Consider the following 26347-nt stretch of genomic DNA (forward strand, 5'->3'; position numbering starts at 1 on the left):
AAAATAAATATTTTGTAGTGAAGGGATTTGCTATTTCGCCATATTTTTTTAGTTTCTTCGGAATAAGTTATTAAAAATAGTTTAAAATAAAATTTTAAACTTTTCTAAAACATTACATTTATTGGATATACAATACACTAAGATGTATATTATCTCAAGTATGCTACGTAAAGAATTCAAAAACATGTTTGGGACATATATTATTTATGGAGTTTCAAATAAAAAAAAAACCTTTTTAAAGACTTCCAACTTTAAATTTAGATAATGTTACTACTCTTTTCGCAAAGTATTTTTTAGATTTTAATCTTATTTTTTTTTTTTTATTGAAAAAACTAATTAATAATAATCTCACCTGATAACTTTGAACTTCTTCTTCTGTCAGAGTTAAGCTTAAAATGTACAATTCAATTTTTGTTAATATCAATCATTGCATGAAGTTATCAAAAAATTTCGATTCATATACTGTGATGTCTCCAAGCTACAAATATGTATTTTTTGATCAAAAGCTAATTTTTCATTTTATGAAGATCAACAATTGAGTTAACTTCAAATTACTGAATTTACCTGTTTGGAGGTTATTTTGAGGTGAAATAAAGAACTTTTTATGTATTTCAATGAGGTAAGTTTTTGTACCTATTTCATACTTAAAAGCGTTAGAAATATAAACTTTTTCAATAAGTTTATTTTTTTACTTAATCCTTGGCATTTGAAGTAACTTTTTTGCTTTGTTTTATATAAGGGCTTTGTAAAACATTGAAAAAATATTAAAAAATGATTAATTATTTCAAATTGTAAAGAAAATTATTTTATATTTTACAACTGTTCATAATTATATGGATTACATTTGAAGGGTCCCATTAAAATGTTTTTATTTTATTTTTATTCAGTAGTTTAAGTAATCTTTAAATAGATTCATTCAATATTAACGAATGTTAATATGTTGTGTTAAATTCTTTTGGCATATCTAAGTCAAGCCAACTTCGAGTAATGGAGCCAAAAAAAAAATAAGTTGTAACTATTCCCTATCATAAGAGTTCTCGCCGTAGACACTTTTTTCATCGAAAAATAAAAGGTTATAAAGCATGCAAAATTTTGGGACGTATTTGTAATATATCTTACAAATAAAAAAGAAAAACTAATCGTCAACCATCGGACACTCGAACTAGAGATAAAAATAAATTGAAACGATCTTCCTTAAATCAAGTATGTCTGCCAATGTAAAAAAACGTATCCTAGCGTCTTGTTGTCTCTCTTCTACGTGTCATAAAATGTAATTCTGTTCAAATACTTAAAAATTCTGCTTTGATACACCTATTTACTTAATCTGGATTATTTCAAATTTCATTGGTATCCTGTATCTTTAATCCGAGTCTTTGGATATTTGATTGAAATACACCAATAAATAGATCCATGAAGTATATTTTTTTCGTAGAGTGATTTTTCTTTATGGACGTTGTACATACACCATTACTCAGTTCGAATAATTGATTGCCCTTCTGATAGTAAATGATGCAATTATATTGTGTGAAAAGTCGATGAACACCAATTTGTGTTATTACATCATTATTCCCGTCTCGTTAAAACTTTCTATTCTTTGAATACTGTTTTCAAGCAAAAATATAGTTTTTAAAAGATTCAGATATTGTTCTCAAGAAAGAAAAAAAAAGGCAACTGAAGAATTCATTCACATATATAACAATGCAACTTACTTATATATCTATATGTTTAGTCAATATGTACAAATGTTCAAGTGACATATGGTAACTTTTAATTCTTACTAATTATTCTTATTCCTCATTTGGAGGTATCACAAATTGTATTTAGAATAGCAATTCCTTTTCACAATTAAATAATTAAAAATATACTATTCAATTTGAAACCCCTTATTGTTGTCAATGTAAACAATAGCTCACGTTGTCAAGCGTCATTTCCTGCAATTGTAACGTTACGTGTATATATAATTATAAGTATTAATGTTAGGATACACAAAATAAATCAAAAAGAGGCTTTATTTAAGATTTTTGGCTACTCATCTCAGAAAGTTGAATAAAAAGCATATAATCTGTCTATTAAAAGGAAGTATTTAAAAAAATATTCGGCATTTCTTCTATTTTTGATTTTTGTTCAAGATTTTTCTTGTGTTGACGCGGCACATATATACTATATTACAAATATTTTTGTAAAAAATAATAAACAAATAAGCAGAAATCCTACTGAAAATCTAGCAAAGACTTAGGCAGTAGTTACAAAGATGCCGATCCTCAACTATACCCTGAGTTTTACAAAGATTTACACTTATAACTCTTCAACCAATCCTCAGTGTTACTATCTATCAATTATAAGCACACATACTTTATACTTAGAATTTCCCTACTCAAAAATTGAATAATAATGATAACAGCTTTGGTAAATTAAAATAACAAAACACCCTTCTGATTGCCAAATTTAAAATTTCCAGTTCTCGTCTAAGCTTATTTTTTCTACCACTACATTTTTAAATGTACAAAAAATGTGTAAAAAGAAAAAATTGCTTTTAGAGAAAAAAAGGAGTAAAATATAATTTTCATAACATTGAAACATAACTTTTTTTCTTTTTTTTGACCAAAAATCTTTAAAAGATTTGGGAAAAATAAATCAATTTCCATTCCATTTATTTCTCCTTCCCCCTTCTTATTTCTTGAGTTAATTACAATTTTCTGTCATTTTCCTCTTTTCCTGTACCTTTTCCCCTTATTTATTTATTTATTTTAAGCATTTAAATTTCAAAAGAAAAGAACATATCCCAACGGGTATAATCCATTTAGGATAGTGTTTATGTGAAGATTTTATATGAAGATACTTTTTTTCAACTCTATTTTACCCTCTTGCCTTAAAAAAATGGAATATCGTTGAAAACGTGTCTATAATTTTGTAAACAGTAGGATATTTTCTTTGATAACAATATATGCTTATAAATAAAAATGCTTCCCTATTGGCGAGAAAATACACATCAAAGTGAAGGCTGTATACCATCTCCTTTCGAGGACTACGGGCATCAAAAAGGATCCCACCGAATTTTCAAAACTATGTTTTCTAAAAAAACATGATGTATCCATCAATACAAGTTTTAACATGGCTCTAAATATCTAAAGAATGAATTTTGATATGTCTGAATACATGTTTGAACAAGTCAAAATCGATGGGTACAAAAATGATTCCATCGTCCGCTGAATAAACATAAATTATTTTTGGGATGATTAAAAGTATATCACTCCAAAATGTTGTCTGGACTTAATGTTTAGATACTAAATAAAACATATTCTTTTTGAGAAGGCTATGGGTTGAACATAAAGTAACATTTTACAACAAAACCAAAATGTTATAAAAAATGATAACATCGTCCTTCTTGAGATGATTCTCAATTTATTGAATCTTACTAAATCTTAAATCAAAAAATAAACAATCTGTCGCTTCAAATATGTATATATTTGACTCACTTGGAACTGTAGTACTCGTGTCGCGACTAGATCTTAAAATCATGTGAAGTCTGACTCAGACTAGTAGACAAATCGACAGTTTAAAAAAATTAACACCTAATACAAATTTTAAGAATGTTTGTTTGAGATAAGTATGTGTAGTATACATAATATTTAAAAATCAGTCTACATAATGTTGACTGATTTTGTTTGCTTACATTACGTTATAAATGTGTTAGTTTATCAATGATGTAAATAAATATAGAGGGTAAAATATTTATACGAAAATATATTAATTTGTTGAAACGAGGAGTGAAGATCCATTCATCCGTATATTCTGTCGAAGTTATCCATTTAAACTAGAACTACTGAGCCGCTCTTTTCAAACTCATCTCTTTTAACATTACGTAGTTTTACCATTTGAGGTTTCGTGATAAAAACTATTTTAGTCTCGAAGACAATATTATTAGTTTTTTCCTTGTGTGGTATAAGCTGTCTTGAGGCCTAGTAATTCTCCATTAGAACCTGAGAGCCGGCATGTATTTTTGTGAATATTAAAAGGGTTCTTGAGTGCTCAGAGAAAGAGGAGTGTATAAATTTATTTTCAAATTTTATTTTCCTTCTAATATGGTAGATAACAACAAGACAATTAGTGGGCTGTTGGTCCCAAGTTAGGTTAAATTCTTCCACACCAAGTCCCTGAGAGTCTAAGAACCCTTTTAATATCCAAAGTACACCTAGGCCTTCAGATTGCACAGGTGAAGTACTTAAAATGCTATTTAAAGGCTGCCATTACCCTGATGACCAATAAAGTGTAATTAGAATAGTAGCTGTAGCCATAAAAAGCTACATGAAAATTTTCAAGAACATCCATCAATTGGTTCGGCCGTGATTGGTAATTGGTTTATCCAACGTTGCCTGGGGCATTAAGAAATTAAAACTAATTAAAAATTCCTCTGCTTAATATAAAAAAAAAAAGTTCTACAATTTTAACAATTATTCTCATTTGTTTTTTTGTGAGTATGAGTACAGTAGCATATAGACATTATATTAGCACTCTTCTTTCACGCTATGAGGAAGGAGTTGCTTTATTCTGGGTCAGACGCCAAACTTCTAGTCTCACAGCTACTTCTCAGAGCTTCAAGGAAACCTCCGAATATCCCAAAAATACATCCTGGATCTCAGGTTGTACAGGTAAAATGCTGTGCCAAATAAACTTTAAACGTTAGCGCCGCCATGTTTCTAGACACCAAGGACCCCTTGTAATATTCTATAATAAACGGCAGCCCAAGAGTTGTGCAGTTGAACTGCTAGGCCCAAAACAAGTTAAATATTTTTGCTGCCCTTCTGGAGCATCAAAGAGCACTCAAAATATAACAAAATACTCTCACCCCGTTCAAGTAAAATACTGTGCCTTTAGGCAGTTTAAACTGCACCGCTGCCGCATTCATAAGCACCAAGAACCCCTTTTAATAAGCTATGATACCCTCTTGCCACGGGTTGTGAGGTGCTGGTCCCTGAAACAGGTTAAATTGTTACAATGCTCTCTCCCGAACATCAAAGAACCATTCTAATATCCCAAATACACCCCGGCCTTAAAATTGTAAAGTTGAAGTACTGGGATTCAAATCAGTTTAAAATGGATCGCCGCCGCATTTCTAGGCTTTAAGGAATCCTTTTCAAATGCTATAATTATAATAGTAAAGATTGTCCTTCGGTGAATTTTTTTTTTTTTTTGACTCATTTTCTATTCACGTTAAAGATTAAAAGTTTCTACGTAGGGATAAGCGTAAGGAAATATTTTACTTCAATAAAATATTTTTTATGTTTCCAATAGATTAAATTCAATGCAAGTGGCAACTCTAATATTGCAAACTTTCCAGCGAAAATACACAGAAAATAGATTCAAAAACAGTTTGTCGCTAGCCAATTCTTTCCAACTATGGAAATATTATTCAATAATTTAATCTTAACAATAACTGATTCGAATTCATCAATAGATTATTTGTTAAAAACCCTGTTTCTGTTCTACAAAACATCAAATAAATAAAAAATTTGTCTATCTCACATCTGTTGGATTTTTCCCCTTTCATTTACTTCTTTTGATATAAGCTGTTATCCTAAATTTAAATAAAACACGCAGCCATTACAGCAACCACAATATCTTTTGACGAGTTATAAGTTTATATATACATTCATAGATAGAGTAAAATTTCCCAAGGGAATTTATCCTGAACAAATATATTAATATGTATACACACATATGTATATTAAAATTCAATCAACATTGTAAAAAAGAAAGTACATAAACCCAAAATTGAAATTTATTATTATAGAAATAACTCAACTTCCAATTATATAATTTAAAGGATAATGGAAATATATATGTGACGAGTCAACATAAAAACAGGCTGGCCTATAAAAGGATTTATTTTTTCTTGCTTTTTTACTTAATAGGAAATTATCATATGACTTTTATAGGCCATTATGCATTCTCATAGATAGAAAATACTATGCATTTGTTTGGGTAAGGCTTTGAGGTTTTTAATGATGCCCCTCAATTTGAGCGTTTACAAGTCACGCGTTTTTTAATCAAAGTCAATCTATTGATGTGCTTAACATTACATAACTAATATTTGTCATACGTAATAAAGTAGTTAAAACCGCAGATTCCGCCTAACAAATAAAAAAATTGTTGATATAGTTTAAGCAACATGAATTTTACGATAGCAATTTCAGCTTACTTTTATGCTAACACGTCACATATGTAGACAACTAACAAATTACAATCTTCAACAAAAATCAAAAGAAGTAGAAATGTTTAATTTTTTTACGAGTACATACGTCACATATACATAAGACAAAATATTTCATAGACATTTTTCAGTCAATTACAGACTTTTTATTCAACATTCACAATGATTTATTATAACCAAGAATACAAACAGCAGCTTAGAACCTTTATTTGATTTATGAAACTGAACTTGGCTCTAATATGGTCTTTTAAATTTTATTAATTTATATTTTTTTTGATTGTGACAATTAATTATTGATACTTAATGTGAAATATGTAACTTTTGCAATACTGTCATTAGAATAGTTTGCTAATAGAAATGGACAATAATTTCTTGAAGAATAAAAAATTGTGGCCAACCTCAATTGTACGTTGTCTTGTCTATTATTTTCCATGCATAATGTCCTCATTTTAAGATATCACTATATTATTATTTTTTAACCTTTTCCATACCTTCGCAGACTGTATGTTGATAACTAGTTATGGAATAATATTTAACGCTCCTAATGAACGAAAAAAGTGTTGCTATAACCACTACCCTATACAAATATTGATCATATGTTCTCTTTTTAAAGCTTCATTTCTTCCTATCACTTTTTTCTAATACAAATTGTTTTTGTTTTTTTCCTCCTGCTTTATTTAAAATAAATCATTCAATTTTTTTAGTTTGTATTAAATAATTTAAATTGAGTTTATCTATTACACATATTCATATTATCAAAGAAAGCTTTCCCATTACATACATTCATATGATTATAGGGCTTTGAATACAAATTTAATTTGAATAAACAATAAATTATAATTAATGTTAATAATATATTTAAATTTTTTACTTTGTTTAATTTTTCTATTGTTGCAAAAAGTTTCCGATAAAGAACATAAACAAAATGAATAAATTTAAGGACCTTTTGTTAGTATATCCCTTAAAAATAATGATAAAATTTAATTTTTTGAACAGTGCCTTTGATTGTGCCCCAATCGGAACCACAATGTTAAAAATACTTGCCTATTATCTTGCTGATAATTATTTGAAAAGGTATTCCGATCTTGATTTATCGTCGATTACCAATGTTTACCTAGGTATTTATCACAAAAATATTGATGTATAAAAAATATGAACTAAACTCTACGTCGTGAGATATTTTATAACTAGCAATCTGAGCTGTGTTTTTCATTTTCCAATGTTCCTATCACAATTATTTCATTTTTGAGAACAGCACATCTGAGAAGAAAGTAATAGTTCTTTATGTGCCTATGAAAGACAAAAATGAACACTGTGATTTGTTGGGGAGTTATAAGTGAAAGTTCTTGTTGGACTAAGGGTAGATCAAAAACAGAGTAATTCCTGTCAATTTCCTTGTTAGATACAGAGTAAAATATGAGTTAATTGTCTTCCTCTCATAGGTGATTGCATCTAATCTACTAAAACTCCATGATATTTAAGCTGTTCTTCTCCCAACATTCTTCAAATAGTTAGGGTTATATGTCTATTTTTAATATGCTGAATGTGGTTAGAGTTTATGACTCTATAATATATAGATTGCACTTTACGGGTAGTTTTTGAGTTTTTCTCCTTATGTAATAGTGCTTATGAGTTATGTACAACTAATGACTGAGCAACGAATTAACTCATAGTTCTTTGTGACGTCATCATCCGACGTGAAAATACATCAATAAATATTTACAGTTATTTATGATAGAATCATAAATTGTCTGTGCCCTGCACTTTTTTTCATAAGTAAAGATGGGCAAAAATTATAACAGTTTCAAGATAAAGAAGGAAAAAAATTGATGCTATCATTTTTTTCCGCTTATGTAGTAGTGTTAACATCTCTTTCTGAATGATCAATCCCTAATTTTGGTGGGCTATTTTAAAATGCCTAATTAAATAATAATATGGATGATTAAATATGCTATTTTGTCTGCTGAAGGATAAATTATCCGAATAAAATAAGCATTGTTGCATATTTGTGCTGTCAATTGTTTAAAAAATGGATATACCAGGTCGTGCGAAATGGATAAACCACTAATCAACGTGAGCAAACTTTTGCTCCTCCTTAATCTCAATTAATTCAGACATGATAAATTACTTAAAGACATTTATTAAGCACACTATCAGAGATATATTTATGAATTTGACCTCCATGGCTATCAAGGATGGCCTCCAAGCGGCAACAGAAGGTAGAGCACACTCTATAAATGTATTCCCTTCTAATAAGATTCTACTTCTTCTCCACAGAGGACTTCATGTCGGTGACATTGCTGTGGCATGATCTGCAGGCCCTGGACTCTACTTGCCACCGGATACAGTAGTACAAAGGATTCAGATCGGGGCTATGGGAAAGCCAGAATTTCTTGGGATCTTGCTCGAATTCCTTAGTGATTTTGAGGACCTACGAGATTGCCTTGGTCTTCAAGATCTCCAAGTAGCCGGTCAAGGCGTCCTACGTCTTTCAGCAGGATGGGGCAACCACCCACCGTCTTGGGTATGTGGCGGAGGTCTTCAGAAGTGTGTTCAAAGCAAACCACTTGAATGTTCTGCTTGTTGAAGATAGACAGTGATCATTTTTTAATCCAAAGAGAAGATCACACGGTTGCCTTAATGCTTAAGGTCATTTTGGAGGCGTTTAGCCTACGGAAATCTTGTTGTGGTCGACTCATTAATGGTTTTTTTACGTACCTCTTGGACTTCCCCTCGGCGGCCTTGATTACTCAGTACACGGTAGAGGGAGCCCAAACTTCTTTTTGGCACATTTAGATATGGACATGGTGGGCTTCGCCTCAAATACCTTCTTGACAACTTCTGGGATCGATTTTAAGTATTTTCCCTTTTCCATGAGCCCTCTGACCCTGTATACGGTGTACCTTTCGATCTCAACTGTCTTGACAATTTCAGATGTGCTGTGGCGGACGCAAAACAATGCAGCAATCGGATTTATTTTCGCTTCCATTTTTGTTTACAGAGATGATGATGCAATTGTAATAGTTCATTCGAAAGCTCAGAAAGTCAGCTGTTTCTTGAAATATCGGAAATTTACCAATTACAACCACTATGCCTCGAAAAATCAATCTATAGTTGTGGTTCATCCATTCAGCACCGGTATATGATTTTAAATATAATTATAATATTTTTCCTTTAGCAATCGTTTTTTTTTTTTTTTTTAATGTAGAAGGTTCTCCTTTTTATAACACTTACACATTTCCAAAAGCATAAGGCATGTTGATTATGTTAACAAATCTCTAAATTTATACGTACCATAAGAGTCTCTTCTGTATTTTTCTCGCACTCTTCGAAATGATATTATATTTTCATCAGTCATTGACATAAATGAATCATGAAAATAATGTTACATGAGAAGAGGTACTATATTTTTCTAGCTGCTATCTGGATATATGTTTTTTATATTCTAGAAAAGAGAAGATATAATTTATAAGTAAAATTTAAACACTAGTGCACGAAGACACGAAGAGTAAAACCGAGTATTTGTTGCAGTGTTATAAGTCTAAGTCCTTGTTCGACTAGAAGTAGAATTAAGGAACGACATCAACCTATATTTTTGCAAGATACGGTGTTGTTTTTAAGTTTATTTCCTTAATCTTAAAGCAACTCGCAGTTAATTAAATAAAACGTTATTACAGCTGTGCTACTCTTCCCCAAACAGTCATCAAATTATTAAGGTGACCATATTAATTTTTGTTTACTTTTTTTTACATTCCGGTGGATAATATTATTTTTATCCATGGTCACCACAAACTTAAGTGCATTAAATAGTTACATTGGTGAATAATTGCGCACATACTTCAAAAGGTCTTTTGTTATAAAAGCTATATATATATACAAATTACTTGTTGGTTTTTTAAATACACGATTCTACCCCAGTTTGAGGTTAATTATATATGTAAGTCAACAATAATAACACTAGAAACTTATACTTCCTATACATTATATTCGAAAACATTTTAGATTTTTAGTTTTAGGAATAAAATAATTTCGAGATTCAATAAACATGAACGTAAAAAGTAAAGATAAATCATAAGTCACTATGAAAAACATATACTTGTATCAGAAAAACAGTTGAATATACCTATACAGAGAATGTTGAACTACCTTCGTAAAAAAGTATTGGGAAATAAGTAGGGGGTCTTTTTTTTATTCTAAGAGCAGCTGTGATGTTTTCTAATATGCTTTGAGGCCCTAAAGTTATACTGTAAATATCCCTTGGTCCTGAAATACAATTTTGCAAAATTAAGAGGTTTATTGTTATAGTTTTTATCGTGGGAAAACTATTAGCGAATCTTTAGAGATAAGACCCGTCTGTTTATGGGACTGATTGGTAGAAACTACTACTTTAAGGTATTACTGTGTGCAATTTTCCTCAGATGACAATTTTCCTGGGAACAATCCTCTGCACAAGGAATGTATAATTTATATAATATCAAGAAGGAATACAATTGCATAAAATTATTTGTGATGGACATGTTTAGTATTTATATATATATGAGACTGCAAGATTTCTTTGAAGCATATTTTTTCTTATTTATTTTAATGTCTAATTTCCTATATTTCTGACAAAAAGAGAGAAAAAAATTAATATATATATAAAACTATTTCCTCATAAATGAAATGTATGAACCATATTTGTTCAGATATAGTATAAAGAGGATAAAAAGTAAAATTGAGAAAATATTTATATTATTAGAAAGTTAGATTTATATATCCTTTGATCATGACAAGAACGTTGAGTCTTTAATCTCCTTGTAAAATTGGGGATAAATAATTGGAATAATTGTCCTGCCAGAATAATCCTCATCATAATTAGCGTCATTAAAAAAACTGTGAATAACACAGTTTAAGGATATTTATATAATATAATCCCAAAGTCTACTTTTAAGATAAGGAATCGTCTTTTTAAAATTCTTATCAAGCAAATAAATATTAAGTATGCTTCTCATATAAAGGATGGACTTCTATCGTTTGTCGTTAATCCTTACTCAGCTCAACATGAAGTTCGCCATTGTTTTAGCTCTTATTGCTTTTGCCAGCGCAAGCCCTGCCACATACGACTTCACCGAGGAAAAAACCGTGAAGTGTAATGTCTGCAAGTATGTTATGAGTGAGGTTGAAGAATACATCACTGCTGACAGCACGGAAGAAACCGTCCTTGCTAAGCTCATGGAGGTAAGCAAATCAAACTTGTCAAATAAAATAATTGATTATTTATTCACAATACACTTATGTATTGTACATATTTAGGTATGTGATAAGCTCAGCTCTGTTTCTGATCTTTTGGTTAAGGGATGCAAAGTTATCGTGACTCAAGTTATCAAACCTGAACTTGAAGACATCATCACCAACCGTCCAACCCCTCAAGCAGCCTGTGAAAATCTTAGATTATGTTGAAATAATGAAATAATCATATAAAAATCAGTTATTCTTTTGTTTTATTCAATAATAACGAAAATAGATCTATAAATAAATAAGTCATGATTTTGGTTTTATTATAATAGGAGGGCATCTTCAAAATACTAATATTTTTATGCTCAACAAACGCTTTAGTGTTCATCACAACTTTATATAAATTTTTTTAGAAACATCGAAAATTTCAAACTCATTGCAGCCGTTAAAAAAAAGGTAATTGTTGGTAACATTGTAAGACGACGATATCCGTTGAAAAAGATTATAATATAAACTATAGTTCTCCTCAAAGCTATTAATGAAGTAGTGAAACAAATGCCACGTTATCAATATTTGTATACAAAATGTCTTAGTTACACTTTTTAGCCTAGTAAGGGCGTTCAGTAGGTATTCTTGAATATTACCCTTTAACTAACTATGCTACCTCCATGAATTAGCCCTCACAGTTTAATATACAATGGGAACTCTGCTAAAGGAATTAAAGAACTATTCATCATTAATCATGCGAGAAAAAGATAATATGACGTCATCAATTTCATTATATAAATAAAGTGACAACTTAACATGTGTATTTCAATACTTCGTTTTAAAGCTTTAGTTATATAATAATTTTGACAATTTGCACATTTCTACATAAAGCTAGCTAAAGTATGCTCTGTTTTTGAAAGATAGTTTATTGATACTTACATGCTAGTGTTAAAATACCAATAAAAAAAATTTCAACAATATTCTATCGTTCAAATTCTGAGTAAAACTACTTACTATATTTGCTAATGTTCAAATGTTGAGAATTGAATGTCGACCATTAAAATAAAAACTCTGTTTCAACATATTTTTGGTATTGTTTTGCCCTCTACTTACTTACAGTTGAGCCCAAAGGTATTCGTTATCTTTTAATATTTGCCATATCTATATTAGAAATCTTTAACAATTGTTTTTGATTTTCTTTTTTAGTAATGTTTTTTGTTAATAATTATTATTTATTGAGATAAAAATATCAACATCTTATAAAAAATATTTTTTTGCCCACGAAAACAATTTTAACTTGTTTCAAAAGTATTCATATACCTCCAAAAAGGTAAAAATAATAAACATATTTATCATGTTGAAGTCTGGAAAGATTAAGATACTTTTATAAATTACTCGAGATATCAAGAATTTCTTGAACTATCTTCTGAGGCATAGAAGTGTGGTGAGTCAATTTCATGCTTTAGTCTTATTCACACTCAACATGACTAACACCAAGGAGTACAGTGAGGACATCTGCCAACTTGTATGTAATTGCAATAATCAAGTGACAGCTTCAAAGACATTTCCATCAAGTTTTCCATCCCAAAATCCTCTTTCCAAAATATCATTACCAAATTCAAAGTAACTAGTCATGTCAAGAATCTTCCTTGACGTGCTAGTAAGTCCAAGTTGAGGTAAATACAAGTGAGATATGCCGTCCTAGAGGTATCAAAGAATCCAACAACAACTCTCAAATCCATCTAGCAGGGTTTGAAAGCAACATAAACTTTGTTTGGACGATCAACTGTGCGAAGGGTTTTGTACAAGCATGGGTTCCAGGGTTACTTCTCAAGAGTAGGCATATAAATCCAATGGCTGAAGAGTGCCAATGATCAAAAAGATGATAAACTCAACTTATAGTGCCCTCTGATGTGGTTAGATAGGACAAAGGTGGAGTTGCTTGGGCACAACCAGCATTGCCTCATTTGACAACGGATGGGTCAATCCTACCTCCCCAAAAACCCTATTCCAACAGTGAAACATGATAGTAGAAGCATCATGATTTGGCATTGTTTTACAAATAATGGAACTAGAGAGCTTCACAAAATTGATAGCATCATGAAAAAAAGAAGACTACATCGAGATTCTTGTAATACATGGACATCAATCAGCATGTCCTCCTTAAGCTTGGAGGACATGGGTGTTCCCAGCAAGACAATGAACCAAAGGGCACATCCAAAAAAGTTCAAGAATGGCTCAATAAGCATAAGGTTAGGGTCATTGACTGGCCAACCCAAAATCCTGACCTTAATCCTATGGAGAATTTATGAACTACATTGAAAAAAGCATTGTGGAAACGACATCTAACAAATCTCGATGACCTTAGGAGATTATATCAAGAAAAGTGGGCCAAAATTGATGTCAGTGTTTGCCTCAAGGACTTATCCCAATTGTATTCAGTATTTGAAGAATGCCAGATGCCATGTCACAAAGTATTAAGTGATTTTGCTCTGTGGGTATGAATACTTATGAAACGCCAAAAAATTATATTTTGTTACTCTACTCTCAAAAATGAATAAATTATTATTATTATTTTGTTAAGAGTAGGATTTAAGGATATTCCTAATGAGTTTGTAGATCCAACATGAACATCTTATAATGTTTTCGTTATATTTTTGTGAGGGTACAAATACATAGTTTTGGACTCAATTGGATATCATTTTTTATGACAATGACCTGTTTGCCGTGTTTAGCCATGAATTAAAATGACCATTCAAATTTAATGATACTTTCATATAAATCACTATATACCAACGATTTATTGGCTAAAAATGAAGATGACAACTTAAACTTTAGAATATATTATCTTTTTTTACACACAAAGACACTATTGAATAATTATGTGACATTAAAATAAATGATAGTTATACAAATGACTCATGGATCAATACAGCGGAGTTAATCAATGGTTTAGATAGACCCAGAGAGATTTCTTGGATCGATCAGCATGTGATGAGTAAACTGTAATGGTTCATACAAAATCATATATGGGTTTTAATATTTAGTATGTGAGTAGACAACTGTAAAGATGGAACTTAATTGAAAATCCTATGATTTTATTTAAAATCCAAACAAATATTTTAGTTTTTACTCTATGTACTAAATAAAAAATGTTTGAACAAGAATGTTGAATAAATCAACATTTATGCACTCATAATTACATATTAATTACTAAGAAAAAGTACCTAAAATATAAATTAGTGTAGTAATGGATACATACATAAGCTTATGGGAGATTTTTAAAGGATATATTAATGAATTGATAAAATACAAGGTCAGACTTAATAGTGGGAATATCCTTACCTAGCATTACATAGAACAATACTACTCAACTGATAAACAATAATTCAATTCCAGACTTTCTGAGTTTTGTAGTTGGATTACAATGATCATGTGGTATAGAGTTATGCTAGTGCTTAGCATTAAATTATATTGTATTTACTTGTTAAATTTTTTGAGAATGCCCTTGTATTGTTATATGAACTTTTACACATTAATTCGCAGAAAAATAAAATAAACATGAATTACAATATATCTATTTAACCAATGCATTTTTAGTATAATTATTTTGATAAAAACCTCATATTATAATAAATCCATTCTAATAAAACCAAAATCATGACTTATTTATTTATAAATCTATTTTCGTTATTATTGAATCAAACAAAAGAATAACTGATTTTTATATGATTATTTCATTATTTCAACATAATCTAAGATTTTCACAGGCTGCTTGAGGGGTTGGACGGTTGGTGATGATGTCTTCAAGTTCTGGTTTGATAACTTGAGTCACGATAACTTTGCATCCCTTAACCAAAAGATCAGAAACAGAGCTGAGCTTATCACATACCTAAATATGTACAATACATAAGTGTATTGTGAATAAATAATCAATTATTTCATTTGACAAGTTTGATTTGCTTACCTCCTTGAGCTTAGCAAGGACGGTTTCTTCCGTGCTGTCAGCAGTGATGTATTCTTCAACCTCACTCATAACATACTTGCAGACATTACACTTCACGGTTTTTTCCTCGGTGAAGTCGTATGTGGCAGGGCTTGCGCTGGCAAAAGCAATAAGAGCTAAAACAATGGCGAACTTCATGTTGAGCTGAGTAAGGATTAACGACAAACGATAAAAGTCCATCCTTTTATATAGAAAGAACAATTATCATTTCATATTTGCAAATATTAGTTTGATAAGATTTATTTAGTATAATCTGAAATTCAATTTTATATAGTCTGTTTTATTGTGTAACAGGATGACAATACTTACAAGTGTTAAGATAGTTAGCAAACTTGGTAACATTTCTTTATGACACTGTTTACTGTTTTTTATTAGTTAAGAGTAAAAGAGATAAAAAAGCGCATTTTGAGACATGCAAGGAAGACCTCAAACACATGACAGCTGACACACAGCATAATATTTAACAAGCTCGTCTTTATATTCCTAGCCGCTCTTACTGTTCTTTTCTTCATTCAGTAGTTTTTATTATTATGGATGGGCAAAATGCGGAGAAAAATGACATTTTCAATATTATAAATGGAAAAACAATGGTACAATCGTTTCCTTCTTTTCAATTTGTTTATTATTCAATGGATCATCGTAGTGTTAGCATCTCTATAGAGTATCGTAGTGAAACTATTTGACTGATTCATACTAAAATTACGAATAAGTTTATTTTTTACTTACATTAAAAAATTGATAATTTTGATTACCTTATTCTTGATGAACTTTTTATGAGACAAAATACCTTTATAGCCAATTATTACAAAACTAGGTCGTTCCTAGAGAAAGAAATTTTCTTCATGTATATTGACTTTTAAAACTATCCCTAAGTCAGATGGAGTAATTACAATATTATCATGTTTACTTATATTTACTCAGTGCAACTCCATCTGACTAATAAAAGGAACATGTCCTTGCAAAATAAGGAGTAAGATTGTGTATAACAATATTTCATCTCATAGCTGCTCGCAGATAATATAATCAAACTGAATGGCAGCTTATTTGCTCTCTTTCAAAACATTATTCACATTGTCAAGACTACCATGCTGTTTTTTAAACGGAAAATCATCTTTTCTACAAATTTATTTATAGTACATCCAAATAGCTTTAACACCTCTAGTTTGTTGTTTTTATTTTACTACCGATAAATTTAAAAAAAAGAAGACTTACTAGGTCTGATAATTCACTAGGCAACAATATTTTTGCTCTCCGAGAAAATCTACATTTATTAATGTTATTTAAGCCATAGGACACAAAAATGACAATTAAGTTTTCACTAGCTGTATTTTTGCCCTTGAAAGTTTTTTTTATAAAATAATGTTTTGTAGTATAATTTCGATACAGAGCCATATTTTGAAATTAAATTACTATTTAGATGAAAATCTAATTTAATGAAAATTGATAAAAAAATCCCAATATTCAAAAAATTAAATATAAATTTAGATATCTTGACTACAGTTCCTATAAATATGTTTAATAATACGAAATTCCACTAACAAGAAATATATAGGGTCCCAAATGAATATCTTTTTGTACAAAAGAAAAAAAAATGAGGTTTCAAATGCGTTCTTTAAATTAAAAAAATACAGCTAACAAAGTTTGAACAATTTCTGTGAATATTTAGAGTAGCTCAAACGCCCTAAAGTTTTGAAACAACACATATTTTTTGAAAAAAATATGTTTCAATAAAATCCGTATAATATACTTGTCAGAAAAATTAACAAATTTAAGTAAATTAAACGTCAATGAAAAGAATTTTATAAATGTTTATGAGAAATTATTTTTATGTGTCTTAAAGAACGATAAAAATAGTTAAATTAAATATAGCATTTTTGCTTATCTATCTATTTATCTACGTATCACAGCAAATGAGCTGCTACTGATATCTACAAAAAAGTTTTTACTTTGATGAACAAAAAAAAGACCTTTATTTTGATTACCTTTTAATATTCTTTTCGATAAAAAACAAATATAGCCAAATTTTATAAACTATATCAAAAAAATTGTATGTAATAAAAAAATATTGCAATGAAAATTTAGTAGGAGCAAAGTTTGATCAAAAAATGACATCAGAGGTCATTTGAGGTAGAGGGTAAGAACATGCAATGTTTTCAAAACGAGGAAAGATGGGGATTATTAATAATGTCAAAGTAATGTGTTTTGAAACTACAAGTTCAAACACTGGAGTTTAAGTAATAGATTTTAGTTATAATGTTTCATATTTATCTCATTAGAAACACAAATTAACATTTTATTCACGGCCATTAATGTGATGTAGCAAGTAGTACATTAAAATCTGAACACTTTGAATTTTAAACTTCAATAAAATATAATTTATTCATTAAAAATAGAATTTCAACGAAATGAATATTATAAATAGATGTGTGACAGAGCTTTCTTAATCATTATTGTAGCTGCCCTTAGCGGCAATGATGGGTTTCTGGTGGCGGTGAAAGGCCTGTAACCTACCGCAGATGTAGTTCTCTGTAATGGCGTCCCAGTGCTGCCTGACAGTAGCTTTGAGGGTCTCAGTGTTTGGATGACAGGCACTGCAGGCCTTTTCCTTGACATGCACTCAAAAGATGCAGTAATAGGAGTTAGTATCAGGCTATAGGGGGTCCAAAAGTGTCAAAAAAGAGTTGCAAGATCTCAAAAGAGTCTTGCAACGGAGTAAATGGGGTTCTTTCATTGCTGGTGTCAAAAGTGGCCTGTCCACCCTCACTTTTTAGACATCTCTCTGGACAGTCTGGTGTGAAACCCAGAGATATCTTAAATGAACTTAAGTGGATTGGCCTGGTTTTTTTTTTTTTTTCATTTCTCCAGGTCCAGTTTGACATTTTTGACAAAGCTTTTTTTCTGTCCTACGTTTCGGGCTTGCTGACGGGATTCACTTTTCTTCAGGACTATGATCATCTCTCATCTAAGAAATTCATTCATCATGTCTTGATTTCATCGATCCATGCACTCATCCATCTTTATTTCATGTTCCATCGACACAAGATGACTCGTTGCAGACTCGTAGTAAGTGAGGGATTCCAAGAGACGGTCTTTCGACGGAGTCTTTAGAGCAGACTCTCACAAAATAAAATCCAAGCAGCCAGGTACAGTTCCCGAGGAATTCCATACCGCATGTGGACACTTCTTCATTGATAAATACCGATCCCGCATTGGGATCCTACTCTCCAGAGTGATTTCATTTCAAACTTTAAATCCTCCCTTTCTTTTTATCTCTCTTTCTTTAAGATATGGCGTATATATATATGGACTTTTCTTATCAGATCAATTCAAAAATGAGTTTTATCCTTGAAATATTGTCGTGGCCTTATCTCAAATTGACAACGATATAGAACGTTTTTGAAGAGGATCTTTTTTTCTTAAATTAAAGTTCATATTTTTTAGCTATGAAATGAGATATTTTTGAATTTTTTGAATATATTTGTCTTGAAGCTATAAGCTTCTGAATAACAGCACCTATTTTCAACCTTAAACAATGATAACTCAAGTTATAAGCATGATAAAGACATTTTCAAAGTAGTTTCATAATTTTTCAATATTGTATTTTAAGATATATTCATATATTTCATCACCAATTGCTTAAAAAAGCATTAACCTTAAAAATAGCCAAAAATAGAAAAAAATGTATGGCTTGCTTCTGAAATCCACGAAGCTAGCATAGTAAAAAAAAGGCCAAATTTGAAATTAGGCATTCAAACTCTATTAAATTGAGATATGATGTTCCAGTATTTTAACAAAAGTGTGATTTTGTTGGATAGTTATTTTTATATTTTTAAACTAAATATCTTCTTCATTTTTCTAAATTTTATTTTAGATTTTAAATCAATGTTTCAATTTAAACTTAGGCATAATTATTCATAAATATGAAAAAACTGATTTTTTTTCCAAAATGACTATACAAAGAATATGGGTAACAAAGACCGTGAAAAGCTTTGTGCTATAATTGTACATATAATTTCGAGAAATTTAGGATATGCACGCTAATTCATAATAAAGTAATACTTGGAAAAATAATCCAAATTCAATACTTAAGATGTTTAATGTTTTAAAGCTTTATTAATAATTGAGTATAAGTTATTTTGCAGTGACTTATTCCAATAAATCAATTGAAAAGTAATTATAAAAGTAAGTTGTAAGTGTGTTTTTTTTGTTTTTTTCAACAACTCAGCAATTATATATATTGATCAGTTTTAATAATTCAATAATTACTAGAAGTTTATTTTATAGTGTTTAAATGCTCCATTGTTTGTGTGCATACCTTTTTAGGTTTGTATAAATTTATATCATTTTTTTAATTAAAAGTACATTATTACGGAATTTAAAAAATTAGGACTTAATTTAAAAAAAAAGTTTGAAATAAATAAATGAAATAAATATTCCACTAAATATATAAGAGAAACAAATATAAAATTATTCTGGCTTCAAATGAACTCATTTGGCTTCAAAACCATGAAAAACTAAGTTTTATTCTTTTCAGAACAAAACCCTAAAAAAAGGGTTATTTTGAGCACTATTTGGGTGGATAGCAACTTAACTATCATTGTGTTTCATAATGGGATCGTCCAATGTCATACTATTTCTTACAACTATACAAACAGTATACATGAAAAAGACATAAGACTTCCCCTTAATTTATAATCAAAAATTATCATGGCTGGCATTTTCATGGAACAGTTCGTTCTTACAATTTGGAACTTCTATTAAAATGCAACACAAATTATTGTAATATTTGCAACATAAATATATATATAATATACCCAAGATTTTTTGGATTTCTGTTAATCATGAAAAAATATATTGTATCAAAATGTCATTGTTTTATGTATAAACAAACGAACTTAATTATTGTCGGTAAGTAAGATAAAATAAATATTTCGAATAGGAAAATAAGCTATAGTTTTGTGACACGTAATCTAGATACTTAAAATTGAAGTTTCTTGAGTAGATTATTTTTTATGGACCTGACTTGATCTCGTTACCATAAAGAATCGGAAACAAGAGAACTTTAGGCTTGACTTCGACTAAAGAAATAGCATTCAAATACAACTCTGGGTCTACGTCTATTCTTTATCCTTCGCCAAATATTCATCACAAGAACTTGCTTTCTAATATATAATCAAGAAGGATATTACAGAAGCTCATCTAGTGACGCATGGAGATATTAAATTAAAGATAAGAGATTCTTATTAATTTGTAGGAGTTCGAATAATGTTACAAACTTATTTTAAAGTGAGCACCTGAAAACATTTTTAATTGGAATAATCGAGGTGGAAACATGACACCTCAAAGTATTAAATTTAATTTTATATGGCCATATTTTCTAAACAGTAACTTATTTTTTATTAATGAGTACATGGATATATATTCATATACGTCGATTAAAGCCAACTTGTCTAAACATGCCGTAATCCCTATAAAATATTTATACTATATTTATTCTGTAGAATAATTATTTTAGATTGCACATTAACCCATACCAAATAAAACTGAAAATAGTGTGTACTAATATTTTTTACATCTATCTAATTTATAAACTTTCGTTATTATTGAATAAAACAAAAGAATAACTGATTTTTATATGATTATTTCATTATTTCAACATAATCTAAGATTTTCACAGGCTGCTTGAGGGGTTGGACGGTTGGTGATGATGTCTTCAAGTTCAGGTTTGATAACTTGAGTCACGATAACTTTGCATCCCTTAACCAAAAGATCAGAAACAGAGCTGAGCTTATCACATACCTAAATATGTACAATACATAAGTTTATTGTGAATAAATAATCAATTATTTCATTTGACAAGTTTGATTGCCTACCTCCATGAGCTTAGCAAGGACGGTTTCTTCCGTGCTGTCAGCAGTGATGTATTCTTCAACCTCACTCATAACATACTTGCAGACATTACACTTCACGGTTTTTTCCTCAGTGAAGTCGTATGTGGCAGGGCTTGCGCTGGCAAAAGCAATAAGAGCTAAAACAATGGCGAACTTCATGTTGAGCTGAGTAAGGATTAACGACAAACGGTAAAAGTCCATCCTTTTATATGAGAAGCATACTTAATATTTATTTGCTTGATAAGAACTTTAAAAAAAAACTTATTCCATACAATGATATCTTATCATGTTTCAATTTTTTTGTGTAATATTTTGTGCAAATATTGTTTGAAAGTCTTTGCATAATGAGGTGTGTCACCTCATTTACCGAGTGGCCCATTAAAATTTGAATTCTTTGAATTTTAAAATTCAACAAGATATAATTTTTCAATTAACATTAAAACTTCAACTCCCTTTATCATAAATGTAGCCGTTCTTAGGGACAATGATGGATTCCAGGGGGGCACCAGAAGTCCTGGCACCCACAGTGGATATGGTTCTCTGTCATGGGGTTCAAGTGCAGGCTGACAATGCCTTTGTGGGGATCGGTGTTTGGATGACATACACTGTAGGTCTTCCTCCTGACATGCACCCAAAAGATAAAAGATTCAAGGATGTGGGGATGAGAGCTATAGGGGGGCCAAAAGTGTAAAAAAAAGTGTCAAACCTTTGGACTTGATGACAGCGTAGACGTTGGTCCTGGAGACACCCAAATTCTAGGAGTGTGCGCATGGAAATTCGTCAATCACATTCAAGTTTCGTTTTGTCGACTTGTACGAAACCTAAAGACCTCAGGTTTGTTTTCTTTTGTAACTAATTTTTTATGCTTTAATTTATCGAAATATGAACGAATATCAATCACTTAACCATAATTAATTATTGAATTAGTAAAGGTTCAGATTTTAATGAACCACCCGGTGTCATACATGTACGATAATTTATTATAAAAACTTTACTAATTTTAAGCTTTAATGCTTAACAGCTGTCCCTTTCAAAATGAAGAGTTGTTGTAATTTAAAATGTGTATTATTTGTAGGAGTAAAAATACCATGAAAAATTAAATTTTGGAAGCACTAAAACTACTAACATGGCATTTTTCTCCACGTAAACCTCCCCCAAAAAAAAAAAAAAAAACACACACACATTTTAAATTAAAAGAGCTCTTTATTTTGCTGGGGAGAGTTGTTGAGATTAGAATATGCAAAGTTATTAGGAATATATTCCATAAACACGGATGATAGAGTGGTACTCACATTTAAGTAAAATGAACAATTGATATTATATATGTATATACGATTATATGGTTTCTTTTGAACAGGAAAGATATTTGTGATGTCATTGATTGTTGGCCGACTCAGACTTGAAATAATGGATTCGTTATTCAATCAACCTCTAAGTTTTGAGGTCTTACAGATGAAAAAAATTAATAAAGTCAAAACTTTATGTAAGTAGTAACAATTATTTTATTTGGTTTATCCTTTTATAGGAAAATATAATAAATGTACAAAAAATACTGTACAAATGAAGTTATGATTTTTATCAACCACACCATTATTCCACTCTGCACTTTAAAAATAAAAATTAAAGTATTTTTTTAATTGGCTTAAATAGGAGGACAACTATGAATGATATAAAATATCAAATTTGAATCAAATCCGTTTCCTTGTGAAAATTTCTCATGAAATAACCCATATACTTGTACAAAGTGACGGTTGTTCTACACATTTTCTGATTTCTGGAGCACTTGGACTACTTATTTTATAAGAACCAATTATAATTAATAAGTAACATATTTTTATTCAATTTAATTTAATAAGTTGTTTGGCTTCCTCATTAACCATTGTATTAATTTAAAAAATAGAAATGTTTATGAAAAATACTTTTTTAAACATTAATTTATATAATTTAAAAAAAAGGAAAAAAATATTTGTTTTGATAGTTTTTATTTGATAAAAAGTTTATTTTCTTATTAAACATTTTTAATTATTTTAATGATCATATCTAGTTCGTAAATAAGATATAACAATATTAATAAGGCATATTTTATCTGATTTTCTTAAAACTTTTAGTTAATATGTGGTGCGTCAACATACAAACTATCTAGAACAAAAATTAGGTAATGGACAAAATCAATATAATTTTTTTTCTTCATATATACATACGATCCAATATTTCCTAGACATAGCTGAGTAAATTATAGAATTTGTGAGATAAGTTGAGATACCCATGAATTGAAACATAGTTAAGTAAAAATTTCCAACCTCAAAATTGGCATTTAATCGGACGGGAAAAACTTCTTATCGGTCCGATCTTTTTCACCATTCACCAGGAAATAAATGAATGATAGGTACAACGTATAATACATGAGCATATTACGCTCTAGCCAGATCCTTCCTACTTTAAACATCAAGTATATTGTCACTTTGAAAGAGATTACCGTACTAATTAAATAGCTGAAACGTTGTTTTTTAGCAACTACGTAATTGCAGCTGTTGTATTTACCATAGAAGACCAATAAGAACTGTTCCTAGGGCGTACAAAATTATTGAGGACCTGAGTTGGTGATTTGGACCTGATGCAGTATTTTCAGTTTTTTTATACCGATACAACTTGCAATCAATTAAAAACATAATTTAAAAATAATATGTGTTGCTAAAAAGTTAAACAATTACTAACCAACTTGTTACTACCCAACACACTGTTATCCACTCGTTGTCCAAAAATCTGAGGTATTATAACATGATGACCTGCACTCTTTTACTTTGATCATGACTCACTTCTTATTGTTTTCTCCCTTATACAAAATCCTAGATATGAGAGAGAGGACGATGGTCCTGCAAATAACTTGTATCGACTTTTTCAATTACTTTCATAATAAACAAGCTTATTTCCACTATACATACATACATATATATAGAGCGAACAATAAAAAAACAATATATAAAAGATCTAAAAGAATGAAAAATAGTTTTATTATTGTTATTATTTTGTTTAAGGCCAGCTCGTATTACTTAAAAAATACCTCTAAAGAAAGTTTTTATTGTATTTTTGGTAACACAACAAAAAAAAGTAAAAATAAACAATTTAACTTTGTAATATAAAAATGTTAACTTTTTATACACATAAAAGTGAGCTTTTTTTATTTTGTATAATATGTATGTGTGTGTTTTAAGTAAACATATTAAGTTATTCTTCTAGTTAATAATAAAGATTATATAAAGAAAGAAAAAAGATATTTTGGAGTTTTCATGTGTATTATTTTTATCATTTAACATAGATAACATGATTTGGACATATGTGGTGCGTCAACATTAAAACAATCTTGCATAAAAATCAAGAAAAGGAGAAACCCCCCTTTTTTAAACTAAAATATACCTAAAGCACTATTATTCAGATACATATTTGGATCAATTATAGGTATGCATTGTAATTTTTTGTTTGAGAGAAGATACTTGAGGAATTTTGTTAATAGTTTTGTAGGATTGAAAAGACATATATTTGGTCAATATAGCCTATCTAATAAAGTACATATATCAATTTCTCATTAAAACTTATTTTTGTGTTGACGGCTCATATATGTACATTAAATAAAGTTATTTAAGGAGTAAATATTGTAAACTAATTTCATACACAAGTTCAGATTATCTAATTAATTGAAATCATAGAAATAACACATTTGAAAAATTTAAAAAAAATATTTATACCTGCAGTATGTCGTAATAAACAAATAAGTAATAAAAAGACAACTAAGAAGACATTCTAAAATCACTTAACCACTCAGCAGGAAGTAAGGAGGCAACAAACATATATCTTAATAATATGCCAAGATGGTAAGAATAACGTGAATTTGCGTATGCGATCGTTACAAAATATTTGAGAGTATTACCTTTCTACTTTTATGAGTCGTTCCAGATCAAATTTACATTTATGAATTTTATTACACTATTTTCTATTGTGAATTATGGCACAGCAGGAAGCCAAACGAAGAATAACCTCATACCTCCATAACGCAAGAACGGCAAAAACAGACATTGCTATAGTTAAAGAAGTCCGTCTAAAGACTGTACGTTGACATTGTGGATAAGGCCATCAACAATTTGAGATGTCTTGCAAGTTAAATTGGAAGTGTTGGAAAACCAAGAAGTTCATAGGGAACATAAAACAAAAATGATGAATAAATAACAACTTTTTAAAAGACCTGGTAAGAATAAAAATAAAATATATCATTCTATTATAATTAAATTATATATGGGAAAAATTAAAATTGTTTGGGGAACAAATAAAACACGTGGTGCTTGGGAGAGGGTGAAGAAGAGAAACACGTAAGTTAACATTGAAAGGCCTTAGTATTATTCCCTTAATTTAAACCACGTGGCTAATGAAAGGCCAAAAAAATACTCTTTATCTGGTAAGTATTTTTTCTTCCGTTCTTTAGAAGAGTAATAAAAAGAAAGAAATAATTAAATCAAAACAATCGTGTAATCAATGTCTTAAGGAATTAAAAGAAATATATTTATTAAATACAATTATTATATTAAATTTACAAATGAATAATCTCTTTAAATGAATAATCTCTTTAAACTCCTTCCAAAAAATAACTTATTAATTCAATACTTTCTTTCATGTTAAAGTAATTCTTGTAGGAAAGAGAAAATATATCATAGTAAGTCGCAAAAGTGTGTGCACTCCATGTATAGGGTATACCTTGCATAGTTATACGAAACTGGAACTATGTCTTATAGAATTAGTAATACAGAACAAAAAAGAAACAAAAATTATAGTACTAATTTTAGTTCTTATTTATTTTGATCACGAGATAAATGAAAATGATCCTCATAACCAAATATTTATGTTTGTGTAGCCTACAGAAAGCAACATTTTATGTATTATTAATAAGCCTTGAAAGCTAAATTATTATACAAAAATATTGGATCAATATTGGAACTTTGAAAATATAATTTTTTTAAAGTGTTCCAATTTTTTATCACTAAGTTGTAC

The 26347-nt window shown here is 29.6% G+C and overlaps 3 protein-coding genes across 3 annotated transcripts; 1 reads left to right on the forward strand and 2 right to left on the reverse strand.

The window, feature by feature from the left end:
- The first annotated feature begins 11221 nt into the window (after positions 1–11221).
- Positions 11222–11677, forward strand: LOC121118605 (antimicrobial peptide NK-lysin-like). The gene is made up of 2 exons (XM_040713178.2): positions 11222–11428; positions 11504–11677. The coding sequence occupies exons 1-2, from the start codon at positions 11252–11254 to the stop codon at positions 11648–11650; spliced, it is 324 nt and encodes a 107-aa protein (XP_040569112.1). The 5' UTR covers positions 11222–11251; the 3' UTR covers positions 11651–11677.
- A 3454-nt stretch (positions 11678–15131) lies between these two features.
- On the reverse strand, positions 15132–15614 carry LOC121118239 (antimicrobial peptide NK-lysin). Its single transcript, XM_040712798.2, has 2 exons — positions 15381–15614; positions 15132–15305 (listed from the first exon to the last, which is right to left on the reverse strand). The coding sequence occupies exons 1-2, from the start codon at positions 15597–15599 to the stop codon at positions 15159–15161; spliced, it is 366 nt and encodes a 121-aa protein (XP_040568732.1). The 5' UTR covers positions 15600–15614; the 3' UTR covers positions 15132–15158.
- A 5430-nt stretch (positions 15615–21044) lies between these two features.
- On the reverse strand, positions 21045–21497 carry LOC121118237 (antimicrobial peptide NK-lysin). The gene is made up of 2 exons (XM_040712797.2): positions 21293–21497; positions 21045–21218 (listed from the first exon to the last, which is right to left on the reverse strand). The coding sequence occupies exons 1-2, from the start codon at positions 21467–21469 to the stop codon at positions 21072–21074; spliced, it is 324 nt and encodes a 107-aa protein (XP_040568731.2). The 5' UTR covers positions 21470–21497; the 3' UTR covers positions 21045–21071.
- Between the last annotated feature and the right edge of the window lie 4850 nt (positions 21498–26347).

The sequence above is a fragment of the Lepeophtheirus salmonis genome, chromosome 5 (assembly GCF_016086655.4).
Source record: "Lepeophtheirus salmonis chromosome 5, UVic_Lsal_1.4, whole genome shotgun sequence".
Taxonomy (NCBI): Eukaryota; Metazoa; Arthropoda; class Copepoda; order Siphonostomatoida; family Caligidae; genus Lepeophtheirus; species Lepeophtheirus salmonis.